Source organism: Temnothorax longispinosus, chromosome 5 (genome assembly GCF_030848805.1).
Source record: "Temnothorax longispinosus isolate EJ_2023e chromosome 5, Tlon_JGU_v1, whole genome shotgun sequence".
Lineage (NCBI taxonomy): Eukaryota > Metazoa > Arthropoda > Insecta > Hymenoptera > Formicidae > Temnothorax > Temnothorax longispinosus.
The window spans coordinates 11,744,294-11,762,905 of NC_092362.1; the positions used below are offsets into that span (position 1 = coordinate 11,744,294).

At 34.3% G+C, this 18,612-nt stretch overlaps 1 protein-coding gene across 12 annotated transcripts in view; it reads right to left on the reverse strand.

The window, feature by feature from the left end:
- Gga (ADP-ribosylation factor-binding protein Gga) overlaps nucleotides 1–18,612 on the reverse strand; it is a 116,967-nt gene that overhangs the window by 59,114 nt on the left and 39,241 nt on the right. Inside the window, exon 12 of one of the 12 annotated variants that reach the window (XM_071779152.1) lies at nucleotides 14,171–15,040. The exons of the other annotated variants lie outside the window; for them this stretch is intronic. Coding sequence (XP_071635253.1) covers nucleotides 15,029–15,040 — 12 coding nt within the window. The 3' untranslated portion in view covers nucleotides 14,171–15,028. Of the gene's footprint in view, nucleotides 1–14,170; nucleotides 15,041–18,612 lie in introns of those variants that run through there. 12 annotated transcript variants of the gene reach the window in all.

Consider the following 18,612-nt stretch of genomic DNA (forward strand, 5'->3'; position numbering starts at 1 on the left):
CACACACAATATATATATATATACATATATGGGACAATCCACGTCACTTTTACCCCCGCTCTATCCAAAATTGGTATGGACAAATTTTAATTACTAAGGGCGGAAAATGTTCGTCTTGAAAAGAGCTTTTGAAAGGCGTGTGGCATATATGCGCAATTCAACATGGCGTCATGTTGAATCTAAAATTTTGAATTTATCCCTTTAAGCAGCCATAACTATAACGCCATGTTGAATTGCGCATATATGCCACACGCCTTTCGAAAGCTCTTTTCAAGACGAACATTTTCCGCCCTTAGTCATTAAAATTTGTCCATACCAATTTTGGATAGAGCGGGGGTAAAAGTGACGTAAATTGTCCCATATATGTATATATATATATGTGTGTGTATACATAGACACATATACTAGTATCGAGAACCAACTCAAGTTCCTTGTAGAACCTAGAGAATTAGCAGCGACCGGTAGAGACTGCCGTGTGCTTGTTAGAACTCTCCGCTCCGCTCCGCGCGTAGCCTAGTAGCTCTTGTTGCAAATATCTCAAATAATATGAGATATTTCAAAAAATTTATAAAAACATTTTTTGTAGATATTTGTTTGTTCTACAACTTTGATCTGTACAAAAATTTCAAAATTCATCGTATTTGTGGAGAAAAACGAGTTTGTTTATAAATTGTTAATAAAAAAACATACTTAGGGATAGTGGAAAATGGCGGAATTTGAATATGTTGTTCAGTATATTTTTCTGAACACAATGACGTAATAAAACCTTGTGTTGCAATTTTTTCTAGGTCTAATCGTATTTTGACTGGACTAATACGCCACGGGACTATACCGGCCAGCGATCGACCAGGCCATTACCGCTGCGTGTAAACGCATGAAGGAAGGACGAACGTCGCCATTGCAACGTAATTATTCTCACGAGGAACGAGATAGCCATCTTGGAACGTTCGGCAATGCTTTTGAGGAACGTTCGGCAATGCTTTCGAGGAACGTTCGGTAATGCTCTTGAGGACTGTTCGGTAATGCTCTTGAGGACTTGATCAAGGTAACAATCTTTCGGACTTTGTCAAATCAACGATCACAGTGGCTCGTTAGCATACTGCTAGCGTAAAATGATTGACGAAAGAGTCTTTCATTAATCACCATCCTTGATTTCAAAGCTCGCAAAAGATCGGTGTGAGAAACACTTCCTCTGTTAAGGCGACGTCGCGATCTGATAAGATATTCTCAGTATTATTTGACAAACGGAGCTCAATAAAATCACGTCACGTTAGTTCTCTTACGGTTACAAACGAGAGATAGATAATTATTCCTTTTCTTTAACGTTCAATCAATTTTGGTTTGATAACGAATTATTGTTATTCAGCTCAAGAGAACATTCATTCGGTTAATATATGATACTTGCGTTACTTATACTTCGATATTCCTTGCGTTCAAGATCATTTCGCGTTAGTTTTAATTAAATATTCCTTCGCACGTTCACTTATTTCATAACGTCTACTGTAAATATAATCGGATTCATTTCAAACGATGCAAGGCTGCGACGATTAATGATATACAGGGTGTCCGAAAAATCGCCTACTCCACTTCGGGAGGTGATTCGGGACCCAAAAACAAGCAAAAAAGTTCATACAAACATAGGTCCGGAAATGAGCCGTTTCCGAGTTATAGCCATTTTTATGTTCAAAAATCGTAATTTAGAATCCGCTTGGCATCCCTCTTTCTTAATTATTTCTTAAATTAAAAATTTTTATTTTTAAATATTTTTAATTTTTTTATTTTTAATTTTTTTATTTTTTTTCAATTTTTCAATATTTGTAAATATGATTACATTATTTTTAAAAGAAATCAGTTGTTTTCACGGCTACTTGAAATCAGTTGTTTTCACGGCTATTCAAAATCAGTTGTTTTCACGGCTATTCAAAATCAGTTGTTTTTACGGCTACTTGAAATCAGTTGTTTTCACGCCTATTCAAAATCAGTAAGTAAATCACGGCTTTTCAATAAGTTTCAAATTATTATTTAACAACACCTTACTTTTAGGTTGTATCTAATCTTTCCGTATTTATCAATGGATCGTGTAAGTTTTAATGAATTAGCTGATATGCATCTTATGTATGGTCTTGCTCAAAGTAATGCTGCTGAGGCAAGAAGATTATACATCCAGTCTTTTCCAAATCGAGATGTACCGGGAATAGCGTCTTTTCAAAATGTAGACAGAAACTTGAGAGAATTTGGTAATTGTAATTTAAAAAAATTGAAAATAAAAATTTACGATTTTTGAACATAAAAGTGGCTATAACTCGGAAACGGCTCATTTCCGGACCTATGTTTGTATGAACTTTTTTGCTTGTTTTTGGGTCACGAATCACCTCCCGAAGTGGAGTAGGCGATTTTTCGGTCACCCTGTATATTATGTGTATAGATTGATACGTCTGTCCTTATCGAATAGGATATTTACTAAACAGTGACGTATAATTTGGTATATTACTTCCTTCACCTTCTCGATTATCTTCTGAGTTTATTTCTTTTGCAAAGATTTGCTACCGTCAAAGCTATTGAATATTCGAACGAGAACGAAGTTACATTACGAAAGATAATACGACGTATCAATCTATCTCTTACATGTTCTTGAATTTATATGACTTTATGCTTATTCATTTACGTGTGACAATTTACTTTATGCAATGTGTGATCTGTTTCATACGAATGGTCTAATAACACGAACTTATTATGATGCAATATATTATCTGACAAACATTTACAGTTGAAAGTACCATACAGTCCATAGAAAGATTGAACGCATATCTCTTGTTGTAAGAGATCCGAATTTAGAATTCATTGAATGAGCTGAGTATTACGAGTTGTATTTATTTATACAAGCTGATAAAAAGACCATTCGTCTGATAATTATTTTATATTATGTGACTTGCCATTTATTTTATATGAACTATCTCAAACAAGTTTAATGATTTATTAATCTAAAAGTTTAATTGGATATGTGAATATATGATCTCTCCCTCAAACAATAAGATGTGTATGTGTCGTTTCCTCCCCTCATTAAATTACAAGCCTAGGCTCCTGCGCAAGCTTGTACTTTAAACAAACTTGTACATTGCTTCCTCATAGTTTTTAAGTGTGCAAGTGGAAATCTGCACATTGCTTCCTCTATAAAGAAGCCTGTTTTTTAATGCATAATTATTAGTAGATATTTATTAATTTGGCTTCTTCATAGAAGAAGCAATGTGCAGGTTTCTACTTGCACACTTAAAAACTATAAGGAAGCAATGTGCAAGTTTCTCTCGAAGTTTCTACTTGCTCACTTAAAAACTATGAGAAAGCAATGTACGAGTTTCCACTTGCACACTTAAAAAAACTATGAGGAAGCAATGTACAAGTTTCTACTTGCACATTTAAAAACTATGAGAAAGCAATGTGCAAGTTTCTACTTGCACACTAATTTTAAGTCAATTTTTTAACGAAGCGTTTCCGGATCCATTACAGAATCTTTTTTGTTCCAAATTCAATTTTCTATAAGACCTTAAAGTTTCTGCTTTTTTCGTTGTTTTAAACTTATTAGGGAGTTTTTGCAATACCATCTTTCAGATACGGTTACTGTATCTCCCTATTTTCTTTTAAATGCCTTATCAGAATTAAATAAAATTGGTGTAAATTAATTTATTTAATTACTGTTGGAAAGATGCTTTGTGCAAGTAGATCACTCGCGCCCTTCCAGAGGGCATTGCATGGCGCAGCAACGCGGGCGCGCACGCCGTACGAAGCGACAGACGGTAGTTTGAGCTCATCGCGTGCACACGTGTCTTATACGGTGTCTTATACTGTGTAAAGATAGAGTCGAGAATAAAGAGTTATAATAACAGATACAGAAGAGTCGTTCGTTAGCAATCACCACCACCATCTCGATCCCTGCGGAGAGTATATTCCAACAATTACCTATCAAATTTATTTCGTTACTTTTTTTTTAAATAAATAAAGGGTTACTTTAAAGTTATTTTTAAAAATCATCAAAGAAAACGTGATTTTTTTTTAAGTTCATTAGCTATAACTTTTTAATGAAGCGTTTCCGGACCTATGTTTATAGGAACTTTCTCTTGCTCTAAATTCAATTTTCTATAAGACACTAAAGTTTTATTGACCTGATCTGGAACATCCTTATATACATATGTATACTGAAACATCAATTTCAGTTTTTGTTGCTGTGTGTATGTGTATGTGTGTATGCACGTGTGTGTGATTATACAGGATTTTAAATAATGCATTTTAACCCTCACTTACCGCACGTGAGGGCATACCCAGAGCGTTTGAAAATCGCGCAGCATTTGTAGAAACCGAAAGTGAGGGGACTGGATGTGAGGGGAGAAGAAAGTTAAGTGTTCAACGTATACTTTCCTTTACATAGCGTCATCAGTTTGTGTAAAGAAGCCGTAGTTATAGCACGCAAAAATTGAATTCGGGTACGGCATACCCCCATGCGGTAACGACGTGAGTAAAACAAAAAAATTCGAGGTAAGTAAATGTTGTTGAAAATAATTATTTATTGAATGTTTTGAGAAAAATAAGCTATTGCAAAGATAATACTAAAAATTAAAAAAATTAGGTTTTTTGTATGTTTCAGAATTTTTTTCACTACTGTACACACGTAGCAGAGTGAAATCATGAAATGACTTCAAACAAGAAATGTACTTTCTGCTCGCAACTGTTGGATCGAAAGACTCAATATCAATTCCTCAAATATAACAAAGCCATTTGTAAGCAACATGTTGCAAAGTGTGCTGCCATTTGTCATAAATGCGTAGTCTAAAAACTGTAAAAACTATAGAAAAATGTACAAAAATTTAAGTATTATCTACTGGCGTAATTACAGATGACAATTGTAATATTTAGCATTAAGTTGTTATCAATAAATGTCGTTTTTACCGCATTTTTACTCAATTTTTCATGTTACAACACACTTTTTTTACATTTATTGAGCTGCCATCTTTTTAAATTACAATTAAAAAAACAATTGTTCATGCCTACAAATGCTTATTTTTCTAAAAAGCCTTTTAAACATTATTGCATGTTTTTAGTGTAAAACTACGATTTTAAAATACAACGATATTTTGTGCTTTTTCCAAACAGCGATTTCACTTGTCGAAGTAAATATACTTATATTACACGAGAATATTTTGACACATATTTTTCATTAAAATACACCTTTAACTGTTCACTCCTTTAGTTCATTTATTTTTATCTATATATTAAGTATAATTATTAACTTTTTAAAAAAGTGTTTTCGTGATTCTTCGAAAAACTTACTTTTATGCAACACGTGCATGGAAAGTGCTCCATTACGCACGCTACGCGTGCGTGATAGACCACTTTCCAGGCACTTGCAACATAAAATAGGGAGTGTAAGTCGTGTGTAAACTCGCCTTCGGCTCGTGCGTAAACTCCGCACCCGGGAATTTTCATCTTACCTCACTTGTTACACAAATAACTATTGTTTATTGTTAAATTTTTTTTGTAATTTACAATTCGGCAACTCTACTTATACGAAGCTCTTTTTTAGACCATCTAGAATAAAGATTTTACACAGTTAATCGGTGCATTTTATAGAAAATTAAGAACACTTGAATACATCAACAGGGTATGCTATACCCCCGTGCGGTAACGACGGAAATGAAAACAGTCTGTAAATTGTGCCTATCTAGCACCTTTCGCTGAAATTACAAACCTGTATCGTTTAATTATGACTAGGTAAATTCTAGTAGAGGTTTCCCGTCGTTTATATCATTCTTATCTGATAGCACGGCGCGTCTTAGGTTTATTACCCTTCCTTTTAGTGGGACACGTTGTGAAACAAACTAAGAAGCGTGACAAAGCTATAAAAGTGTGCAAGTAGAAACTTGCACATTGCTTCCTCATAGTTTTTAAGTGTGCAAGTAGAAACTTGCACATTGCTTCCTCATAGTTTTTAAGTGTGAAAGTAGAAACCTTCGCTCACAAAGCTCCTCTATGAGTAAGCTTTTATTTTATTTAATGTATAATTATTAGTATTTATTTTTTTGGCTTCCTCATAGAGGAAGCTTTGTGAGCGAAGGTTTCTACTTTCACACTTAAAAACTATGAGGAAGCAATGTGCAAGTTTCTACTTGCACACTTAAAAACTATGAGGAAGCAATGTGCAAGTTTCTACTTGCACACTTTTTTATTGTCCTAAAACATCATTTTTTGAATTCTCAATTATTGAGGCTTAGTCCACTAAAAAATAATATAATGCAGGTTGTTGAACATAGCATATTTTTTGTTGATTTCTGTTCGTTATTTAAACTGATTATAATAGATACATTTTATTGTATACTGCGTTTAACGCAGAATGCGTTTTTATAATAATTATTGCACCTAGCGCAGAATGCATTTTCATAATAATCACTGCGATCCGCGCAGAATGTATTTTGATAATACTATTACGCCCTGCGATATTTCTAATTTTACAAAAGTTAGAGTTTTAATTTTACGGAAGTTAGAACAACCACAGACATTTCTAAAAAAAATTTAAAATTTTTTTAAAAAAGAACCCCTTTACCGATCGTCGCCAAATTCAATACCAACCTTCCTTGAACGAGACTCTATTGATTAAAAAAAAAAACAGCCCGATATCTCAATATTTGCGGAAGTTAGAGCAACCACGGACATTTCTAAAAAAATTTAAAATTTTTTTAAAAAAGAACCCCTTTACCGATCATCGCCAAATTCAATACCAACCTTCCTTGAACGATACTCTATCGATTAAAAAAAAAACAGCCCGATATCTCAATATTTGCGGAAGTTAGAGCAACCACGGACATTTCTAAAAAAATTTAAAATTTTTTTAAAAAAGAACCCCTTTACCGATCATCGTCAAATTCAATTCCAATCTTCCTTAAATGATACTCTATCGATTAAAAAAAAAACAGCCCGATATCTCAATATTTGCGAAAGTTAGAGCAACTACGGACATTTCTAAAAAAATTTAAAATTTTTTTAAAAAAGAACCCCTTTACCGATCATCGTCAAATTCAATACCAACCTTCCTTGAATGATACTCTATCGATTAAAAAAAAAAACAGCCCGATATCTCAATATTTGCGGAAGTTAGAGCAACCACAACATCAAATGTGCACATACACACACACATACGGACATTTTTTTTTAGGCGATATATCGACGTTTTACAACAATCTGAACATATTGGCAGAAAAAACTCAAGAACCAATCTCTTCGTTGGTTTCTTCTACCCCTATTTCATATATATTTTTTTTAAATTTGGTTGACTAGATCCAACTTTATACACAATCAAAGGTTCATATACGAAAATCACGAAAACAAAGCTTCCTCTATGAGGAAGCAATACGTGCAATAAGTGAGTGTTAATATTTCTTCTGTAACGTTATAGACAAAAATGTTTCAAACAAAAATTGCATAGTTTAGAGGGGGCTCCATGATGATCTTATTAGATTTTGGGTCTGGGACTTGTGTTGGGCCCAATAGAGGGTCCGAGTTAAATTTTTTAAATAAAAACCCCTATACTAACAATTAGAATCAAAAGCCATGCGATCCAAGCTTAGGTCTTTGACAGCCTTATATTAGTTACTGTATACATATATGTCTATATATATACATATATATAATTTTTCCAACATACTGCGCGCCGATTACTTTCAAACTTAAAACACAGTAATTGTTAGAATTAGAAACCCTTCCCTCCCCGGAATTAAATCGACTCGATTTAATTATCTAATAACTGTAAAGAAAATTTATTGCGAAAAATATTACCTCAGCCAGGGTTTGAACCTGGAACCTCCCTCATTCCGTGTAGGGCGTCGTACCAATTCGACCACCGAAGCATGTGGTAATATTTATCGCAATAGCCGGTTAATAATAGTTTGAAACGTCTTTCTCAGGCGACGTAAATAATAATAATAATAAGAGAAATAGGATCGTAACGATACACGAACAATTAGAATCAAAAGCCATGCGATCCAAGCTTAGGTCTTTGACAGCCTTATATTAGTTACTGTATACATATATGTCTATATATATACATATATATAATTTTTCTTTACAGTTATTAGATAATTAAATCGAGTCGATTTAATTCCGGGGAGGGAAGGGTTTCTAATTCTAACAATTACTGTGTTTTAAGTCCGAAAGTAATCGGCGCGCAGTATGTTGGAAAAATTATATATATGTATATATATAGACATATATGTATACAGTAACTAATATAAGGCTGTCAAAGACCTAGCTTGGATCGCATGGCTTTTGATTCTAATTGTTCGTATATCGTTACGATCCTATTTCTCTTATTATTATTAAAAACCCCTATTTTTTATTGTATTGTTGTATTATTGTTTTCTACTAATTAATTAGAACAACTTTTATCTGAAACATTTTGTTATTTGCCTAATATTTTTTGAGAAATTCAAGGAAAACTTGATAACTTTTTCAAATATTTAGTTTACCATATCTCGATAATTCTTTGTCGGATGGAAAAGTGCTACGGGACTCTTTGACTTGATTTGGTCTTAAGAATATGCTATTGCAATAATACCTTAACTTTTTTAAATACTTGTGTAAACATGAAAGCTCCAAGGTGTCTACACGAGTATTTAAAAAGATTGAAGTACTATTGCAATAGCATATTCTTAAGACCAAATCAGGTCAAAAAGTCATATAGCACTTTTCGGTTGTACTTCCGAATGAACCACCCTTCCGATTGAGATAGAGTTTTGTAGGTGATTTTGTCACGATATCTAGAAATTTATCGATGTCCTATTTTCGGGTTTTTTGTAGTTTTCTAGATTTTAGTCTGACAATCGTAAGCAAAGCGTGCGGCGCTCTACCTCAGATACGAGGTATTTGTAACGTGTTCCGTATATAAATGTTTAATTATTTATAAAAATAAAAATATTTTAATAATAATTTAGCGGAAGGTATGATTTTAGCATATTCCTTCTATAGAGACGCTCTTGAGGTACAGCATAACGTGCACGATCGGCGGCTCGGCCGTCGAGCCTCGAGCGGCGAATATTGGCAGAACTCACTGCATCTATGCATATGTTATGGTCAAAGCCCGAAACGCGGCATTTCTAGGATTGACTGCGTTTCGGAGGGGCAATCCTAGGATTTACTAATCAATTCTGCCGAATTTATGCTTTGACCATAACACTTTTCCACCCACACAACAATTAGTTATCTTCTTTCTAATGTTATTCTCAATCCATACAGTGGGATGTAATGTGAGACATTTTTATGATTGTTAGATTAAAATCTAGAAAACCCGAAGATAGGATATCGATAAATAATCTTTAGATATCGTAATAAAATCATCTGCAAAACCCCAGCTCAATCGAAGGGATGGTCCATTCGAAAGAACATCCCTTTTCCCTCCGACAAACAATTATCAAGATATCGTAAGCTAAATATTGAAAAAGTTACCAAGTTTCTCTTAAATATCTAAAAAATATCAGGCAAATAACAAAATATTTTAAACAAAAGTTGTTCTAATCAATTAATAGAAAATAATGATACAATAAAAAATTTGGATTTTTATTTAAAAAGGACGGTTAATATGCATAAAAGATCAAACCTCACCGATGACTTTGACCTTTACATATGTTGTCAAGGTCATCTCCTGAGTGACCTTCAAAAGGTTTTAGCCGGCGCTCGTTATTTATTAAAAAGTTATCAATGAAAGAAGTTTGAGAAATATATAGCAGTTAGACTGTTCTTCCGAAAACGTCCATGCTCCGATTTAGGTCAAACATTGTAAATAGGTTTCTTTTACATAAAAAAGACATACACCAAAGGATTTTTAGCGACTTAAAAGTTAAGTAACTTTTTTAACATTTTTAACCTACTGCCTCCATGCATACCCTTAGATATAGAACTAACTCAGTATATTACAAACCAAAACTGCTCGCAAGTAATGTAAACAACCGTAAAGTCATAACATAAACATCATTGGCGAAACTTCAGAAAATCAGTTTTTTTTATCTAAAAGGAACCTATTTACAAAGTTTGACCTAAATCATTTGAGCATGGACATTTTCGGAAGTTTCGCCAGTAGTTATTTTGAGTTTTGGAAGGCATAAACGACTAATATGTATATAAAAATAGTACATATATGAACAAAGGAAAGTCAAGTTTAAACAGTATTGTACTTTTCACGCAGAACGAAGTTTACCTCACCTCACCTCACCCCTGCTTACAGGGCGAAACGAGGTCTATCATTGTACAGTTCAGGTTTTCAACTTTCCACGCATAAGAAGGTCCGTAGGGGCGGGAGGGGCGTAGCCTCTAAAACGGCTAAAACCTTTTGAAAGTCACTCAGGATGATGATCTTGACAACGTATGTCAAGGTCAAAGTCATCGGTGAGGTTTGACCTTTTATGCATATTTACCTCAGCTTCATGCTGTAGAAAAATTTTTTGTTGGGACTCGTCTGGAACGGAAGCGGTGGAACGTGCAAAAAGAATCGCGAGAAAGACGATAGGTGTGATTGTGAACAGCATAAGCGTGAAAAGGTAAAAAATCAACTTTCCTGCTATTCTGAAACAATAATAAAGTAAAGGGTATTTGCCATATACATATACAGGATGCCTCATTTTAAATGCCCCAGGCAAATGTCTCGAAAAAATATGGAAGATATGGAAAAACGTTTTAGACAAAAGTTGTAGGATATCAAGGAGTACAAATAAATTGATAAAATCAATTTTCGAAAAAATCGATTTTTTTCAGGTCATCTAAAGGTCATCGTCATTTTGCTTTCTCATAGAGGAAGCTTTGTTTTTTAAAATAGAATTGTATGATTTTTTTTTATATAATATGATTTTTCTAATTATTCTACATATAAAAGTATTACGGTAGAGTTATAAAAAATTAATAGTTGAGATATTTTATATCTTATTCTGGTACATTTTGACATAAAGTATAAAATATCTCGTAAACTATTAATTTTTTTGGTAATTGTACCTTAACACTTTTATGTACCGAATACTAAGAAGAATCAATTGGTTTAAAGAAGACACTTTGTTGCTTTGCAAAAAAATTATGTAATTTGCAATATGCAACTACATCTTTTTTAAAAAATGGTTTAACCATTATTTGTCCTCCTTAATATCCTACAAATTTTATCTAAAACGTTTTTCCATATTCTCGATATTTTTCGAGATATTTGGCTGGGGCATTCAAAATGAGATACCCTGTATATATGACGAATGCCCCCTACTTATTATTGTTGCCGAATAGCAAGAAAGTTGATTTTTTTTTACCTTTTCAAGGTGATGTTCACAATCACACCTATCGTCTTTCTCGCGTTTCTTTTTGCGCGTTCCAACGCTTCCGTTCCAGACAAGTGTCAACAATAATTCTTTCTCCGGCATGATTCTAAAACCGATATGAATGTTTCTGTCAAATTTCATCGAGCTGCGATGAGTTTCTTATTTGGGTCTACTTTTTGTATAGTTAACTTGAGTCCTATTGGGTCCAACACAAGTTCCAGACCTAAAATCTAATAAGATCATCGTAGCCCCTTCCAAACTATGCAACTTTCGTCGGAAACATTTTTGTCTATGATGAGTCACAGAAGAGATATTAAAATGCATTATTTAAAATGCAATGGGACACCATGATGTGTGTGTACGTAAATGTAATCACGTAAATAAAGCTTGTGTTAATCGTATTTTTCCTAATAGTTATAAGCACTTACTTTTCCTTTCAGCTTCCCATACACACGCACAAATAAAAAATACATTTATAAATATCAAATACTATAACATATATCAATCATGTTATAAATATCAAGTATTATAACATATCGGCTAAGTGCATATCATCTAGAATCTCACGGCTTAACTAAAAGAGACTGCTTTAGAACATCACTCAAATAATGCTAAAATTCAACATTTTAAATGGTTGTAGCAAAAAAAACTAGTCATTTTCAAACTTTGTGCCTATGAGTCACAAACTATAACACACTACAGTTTTAGTCAATTTCACTGAGGGCCAAAACACTTAAGGTTTGTGCGGAGTCCTTTATTCTTTTTATATATAGATAAATATGTATAAATCAAGTTAAAACTAATTTAAGACTACATATAGCTGCACTAGTTCAGCAATGGAAGACAGACACACGATCTAATAAGGAGAAGACACGGTTACTTAATCACATTTTATTCCCTTTGTACGTAGCGAATCTATATGAAAAATAAATCCATCCACGTTTGAGCGTTTCGCCCAATACGGTTTGTAAATAGTATTTTTTATACTCGAAATTTGGAATAATCGGTAGTGTAAGTTACAAGACATAAAGAAAAACACGTTATCGACCAGTGCCATAGTCAACAAGCGCAAGAATAGTAATAGCGGGGACCCAGGATCGAAATCTATGCTGTTTTATTACTTCATTTTGTTATTTTGGTAAATATACAGAAAGAGGACAACTTCATGTATGACCCTGACCTTGACATATATATGTTGTCAAGATAATCATCCTGAGTGACTTTCAAAAGGTTTTAGCCGGCGGTCGTTGTTTATTAAAAAGTTATGAACAAAAGTTTGAAAAATATAACAGTTTGTGTCAGTGCTAAGGGAAGTAATTTACTGATATATGTGTATAGACAGTACACATGTTGGCGGGGGAGGGGCGTAGCCCCGCAGGCAAGGGTAGGTGAGGGTGGACCTTGATTTGCATAGAAAGTTGAAAATCTGATCGTACAATGATAGACCTTGTTTTGCCTTATAAGCAGGCTGGGGTGGGTGTAAACCTCGCTTCAATCTAATCAAAGATCTATCATTGTACGGTTTAGGTTTTCAACTATTCACGCGAACTGAGTCACTCAGGAGGGTGACATTCACACCATATATCAAGGTCAAGGTCATACATGAGGTTGTCCTCTTTCTGTGTAATTACTGCTATTTTTATTTTTTTTTTTATTTAATATGTACACGTTTTATTTATTACGTATGTAGAAATAAATATTTGGCACATATTTAGCTCTGCATAAAACAATGTTCAAATAAATAAAATATTTTTACAGAAAAATATTTGTACTTTTACTTTTAAATTTTTATATATTTTCTGTACCTTTAATAAATAATGTTAGAATACAAACATGTTTCATGTAAAAACCATTCTAACGCAGATAAAAAATTTGAAAGAGAAAGCAAAGGCCCAAGGAGCGCCAATGCGCGTATAATGCGCTTTGAACATTAAACTTTGCATTAAATGCGGGTCATAAATGCACATTTAAAACGCATATTTGTAAAAAGTGCACCTACGCTCATTGATCGAGAAGCTCAATCGGACAACCAGTGACAACCAGTGACAACCTACCTCTGTACTATATTGGAATGCTCACTATAATGTTTAGAGGCCGGACACGAAGAAAAAAGGGATAGGTTGCTCAGTGTCCAGTATCCTGTTGCTCAGTGTCCTGTATCCAGGCAGAGAAAGGAATGGACGTTGAGCAACCTATCGCTTTTTTTCTTCGTGCCTGGCTTCTAAGCATTGCTGTGAGCATATTCCAGTACAGCTATCACAGAAGAAAAAAACATTCTTATTTAGAAAATATCTTTATTTTTGACATGTAAATCTTGAGATTATATAGCGTAAAACAAAGATAAATTATTCGCATCAAAGCATTATATATAATTCAATAAAGAAAAATATATTATTAAAAAATAATTGTTATTGATGAGGTTTTAAAACCAAATCTGTTTTTTACCTCACAGGGAGGTCTGCTTATATACGCAGCTGGATGTATTTTAAATACGAGAAAGCTCTTCTCGCCATGCGCCGCCTAGTAGCGTAGTTTCGAACTACTGTCGTAAAATGTGCGGATGTGTTTTACGGATGTGAGTGACGTAATCGCCACAATGTTTACTTCTTCCTATCTCTTCTTCTTCATTGTAACATAATAAAATTGAATCAACATTAATTGTGTTTACGTAGACGTAGAATATTGAATTTTAAAATAAGATTAACTGTCTTTATCATTATAATATGAATTCTTCGTTTGAAAGTACTGTTATTCTCTATCCAATATTTTTTGCTTTCCATTAATAAAAATTATTTTTGAATAATAAGAATATATTTTTCTTTATTGAATTATATATAATGCTTTGATGCAAGTAATTTAGCTTTGTTTAACGCTTTATAATCTCGTTTTAAGAATTACATGTCAAAGATAAAGATATTCTCTAAACAAGAATGTTCTTTTATCTGTGTAGTTCACTATGGACAACCGAAGCTCCACCAATTTGCTTACCCTATAGAGGATCTAACAAAAGAGTCTACATGTGCATCTACACATTGATGCTTTAAACGCAGAAATAAGAACAAAGATAGTTAGTAAAACTATTTATTTAAAATTCAATTTATATAAAATTTAAAAACTTAAATAAAATGTTTCATAATGAGTCAGAAGCTACTTATTTAAATATTTTATAAAACCTGTCATTTATAAATTGAATGCTCAATTTGCATTAAATACGCATTTAAATGCGCATATTTTGAACACACAATTAACATTTTTGAAGCCAATGCAATTGTACGCGCATTAAAAGCACGTTATACGCGCATTAGCGCTCCTCGGGGGACTAATAATTGTGATGAAAAGATAAAGAGAGTGAGGTTGGGAGAGGGAGTAAGAGAAGTGTAGGGGACGGAAAAAATTAACGGAACCGAATGGGATTCGAACTCAGGATCCTTCGTTCTCATATCTAGCACTTAGATTGCTACCCCAAGACTGCTCCATGATTAAGTTAGTCTCTCCGATCTCCTATTAATACCGAATTAGCCTTATGACCCTAAATTCTTACAGCTCGGCCAGCTCTGACACCACATTCATCCCGAATGTGCCATGTCCCCAAGTGTCGAAACCAAGAATAACGTGTCACTATACTCCACACTCCCAATCACACCACCCACAATCCGTTGTATTCGGTAAATCCCCCTCCAACGAGGTAACGCGGGCAGAACTCACTTCTGAAACTGTAGGAGACGAAAAAAATTAACAAAACTGAACGAGATTCAAACTCGGGATCATTCTCACACCTAGTACTGTAATGTAGTGGTTATTATTTGGCCGTTATTATTCCCGGCTTCAATATATACGTGACGATCCCGTTAGCGTAGCACGAGTATTGATTATATCAGACCTCGCGTTATTACGATGTGACAAGGATACTGGTGTAGGAAAAAAAAGACAAGGGTTTCGGCGTTTAACTCGGGATATATTTCCACTTGTTACATTTCCGCGAAATTCATTGCATGGACTTCGATTCGCGTATCGATACGTCGGGATATATTTTACAGAGGCAGGAGCCCTCCGACGTACGACCGTCTTCCTTCGAATTCTTTCGAACTATCTCGCACGACCGCGCCGGAACATGTTCGGACCGGTACGACCGTTACGAACTTCTCACGTAAACATCTCGTGATGTCATCAACCAATCACACGCCAGTCGCGACCGCGCGACCATGGTGTAAGAAGAAAGGTGAACCATTCCGATGGATGCGCAGTAAGTTAAAAGTAGTGGGGGACAGTCAGCCAATTACGCTTTGAGCTTTTATGCGAACAGCGAACATATGTAAAATTCAATATGGCTACTGACTGAGTTTCGTCGTGACGTCGTGTCATTTATCGTGAACAATTGCTAAAAATGCCAGTGTGTTGCGTTAAAAATTGCAAGAGCCGGACCGGTCGTGGTAATAGAGAAAATTACAACGTATTGTTGTGTTATTTTCCAAAAGAGCCTGAAATAAGGAGACAGTGGCTCGAAGCTTGTCAGAGAAAAGAAGCGGATATAAAACTTAGCTGTGGTGAGTTTATATTCCGAATGCTTTGTATAATTACCGGGTAAATGGTTTTATTTGTCATGTTCCAAAGATTATTAAAAAATCTTATTTTTAGCTGCAGTATGTGAGCGACATTTCGTACCGGATTGCATCGAAGAGAAATGGACACAACAACGTTCGAAGAATCTGCCACGACTGATTCGACGGCTGAAAAAAGGCTCAATATCAACGGAATTGCTGAATATTCCAAAGGAAACAATACCACAGCTTGACGAACCAAAAGAAAAGATACCCCGGTAAGTTCAGAAATATATCCATTTAATCTTTTGCATTTATTTTTCACGAATTTCTGTTGTGCAGTTCATAATAGTTTCGGAATAATACCGAAAACTGAAAACCTACCTCACAATTTGTATTAATGGTATTTATTCTATCGTATAGCAAATCCAAAATACCATCTTATAACGAACTTGTTGCTTATGCGAAGAGAAATACGGAGATGGATGCTAATGCCGTAAGCACTGGAAATGAGTCAGAAAATGATGAGCGAGACGAATAAGCAAAAAGTGAACACGGTGGTTTACCAGTGGAACCCGCTGAAGCAATGAATATGTATGTATTAATATGTACATTTTATTGTATATCTAAATTTAAATGATCAACAGTAACATAAAAAAATTGAAATTGTACAAATAAAATAATCATTAAAGCATTTTCGATTAATATTTATTCATGTATTATTTTTTTACAGTGCTGAACAGTTAGACAATCAGCTGAATAGGGAAGCTGAAATGCTTGTGGAACAGCTAAAAAAATTACAAGAGAAAAACAAACAACTTGCTAGCGAGAATACGCAGCTCTCTGTTGCGAATACGCATATCTCTATCGCATTTAAGCAGCTCGCCGAAGAAAATGAGCACTTGAAAAAAGATGCCATTAAAAATCTTAACGAGTTTCAACAACTGCAAAAGAATGTCGAAAAAAACGCTGAAACAATAGCGTTTGACGCATTGCGTATGGTGTTTACATCTGGACAAATTAAAAGAATTATGTCTCCAAATAACAGTCGTATGACATGGTCAGCTGAAGACATTTCTTCTGCTATTGCCCTGCGGTCAGTAAGTGCCAGAGCATACAATTATTTACGGACGGTGAAAAATGTACCTTTGCCTTGCGTGCAAACTCTCAGAAATTGGAGTGCTCATTTTAATGTCAAACCGGGCATTCTGAAAGATGTTATACAAATAATGCAGAGTAAGGGAGGAGGCTTGTCGATGATAGAGAAACTGACTGTATTGTCTTTTGATGAACTCTACATTTCGAATAAAGTAGACTTGGAACGTCGTGAGCAAAAGATATATGGACCGCATAAAACAAGTCAATTTGTAATGGCTCGAGGCCTTATCGGAAACTGGAAACAACCAATCTTTTACGACTTCGATCAACTCATGACAAAAGAAATTTTATTTGAAATCATAACACGTCTTCAAGAAGTAGGGTACACTGTTGTTGCGGTTACGAGTGATTTGGGACCTACAAATGCACGCTTATGGAAGTCAATGAACATTGGAGTTGAGATCCCAACTAATAAAAATTCTAAAGTGATGGAGAAAGCAGACGAAGAAAAGCAGTGTTTCTTTTTGCATCCATTAGACAAAAATTTGAAAGTATTTGTTTTTGCTGATATACCACACATAATTAAACTAGCTAGAAATAATTTGTTTGATTCAGGATTTATCGTCGACGGTCAGTTAATAAACAAAGACATTTTAAAAGAGCTAGTTGCACTAAATTCCTGTGATTTAAAAATTGCTTTTAATCTCAGTAGACTTCATTTAGATGTTAAAGGCAACCAGCGACAATCTGTAAAATTAGCTGCACAAGTTTTTTCTAATCGCAATGCAAAGGCAATTGAATATTGCGGAAAACAAAAATTTCTTTCGCACAATAACAATTGGCAGATAATGTCAAAGGTCTTAAGCCTTTTTAATGACTGGTTCGACATATTTAATTGCCACTCTAAATTTGGCAAACACAGTGGTTTGCGTGCGTATGGAGTTGATTTGCAGAAACAAGATGTAATTCTGGATCAAATGGATGAACTTGTTAGCAATATGCGAACTCCAAAAAGATCGACATTACTTCCATTTCAAAAGGGAATCTTATTGAGTAACCGTTCATTAAAGCAATTACTTCAGTACGTGAAGGAAAAATATTCGACGGATGCGTTAACGATCGATTTCATCATTACGAGAAGACTGAATCAGGACATTCTGGAAAATTTTTTTTCATACATAAGAGCTATGGGACATGCAAATGACCATCCTTCACCGGTGGAATTACAGAACCGTTTAAAATGGTACATCCTCGGAAAGCATTCTGGGCATGCTTTATCAAATAAAAAAAATACGGAAAATGACCTGACATCGGTTTCTTTCATGAATATAGAAGATGTACATGAAAATGCTTCTTGGACATCTGACTGCTCAGACATTCAAGAAGATGATGACCTCGCAAAAGAGGCAAAATTGTTCATGCAAGTTGATCACGTTGAAACATTCACAGTCAATGAAGACCACGAAGAAGAGGTTAATGAGGAAGATAAATCAGGTACTTGAATCAATATCAAGATACACGGTAATGTCTCACGCCAAGTATATACAGTTTTTACTTCTGACTTTATGTCCTTATATTATTAATTTATGGTTGTCATTACATTCCAGGCACTTTAGTATAATAATAATAATAATACATTTAATACAAAT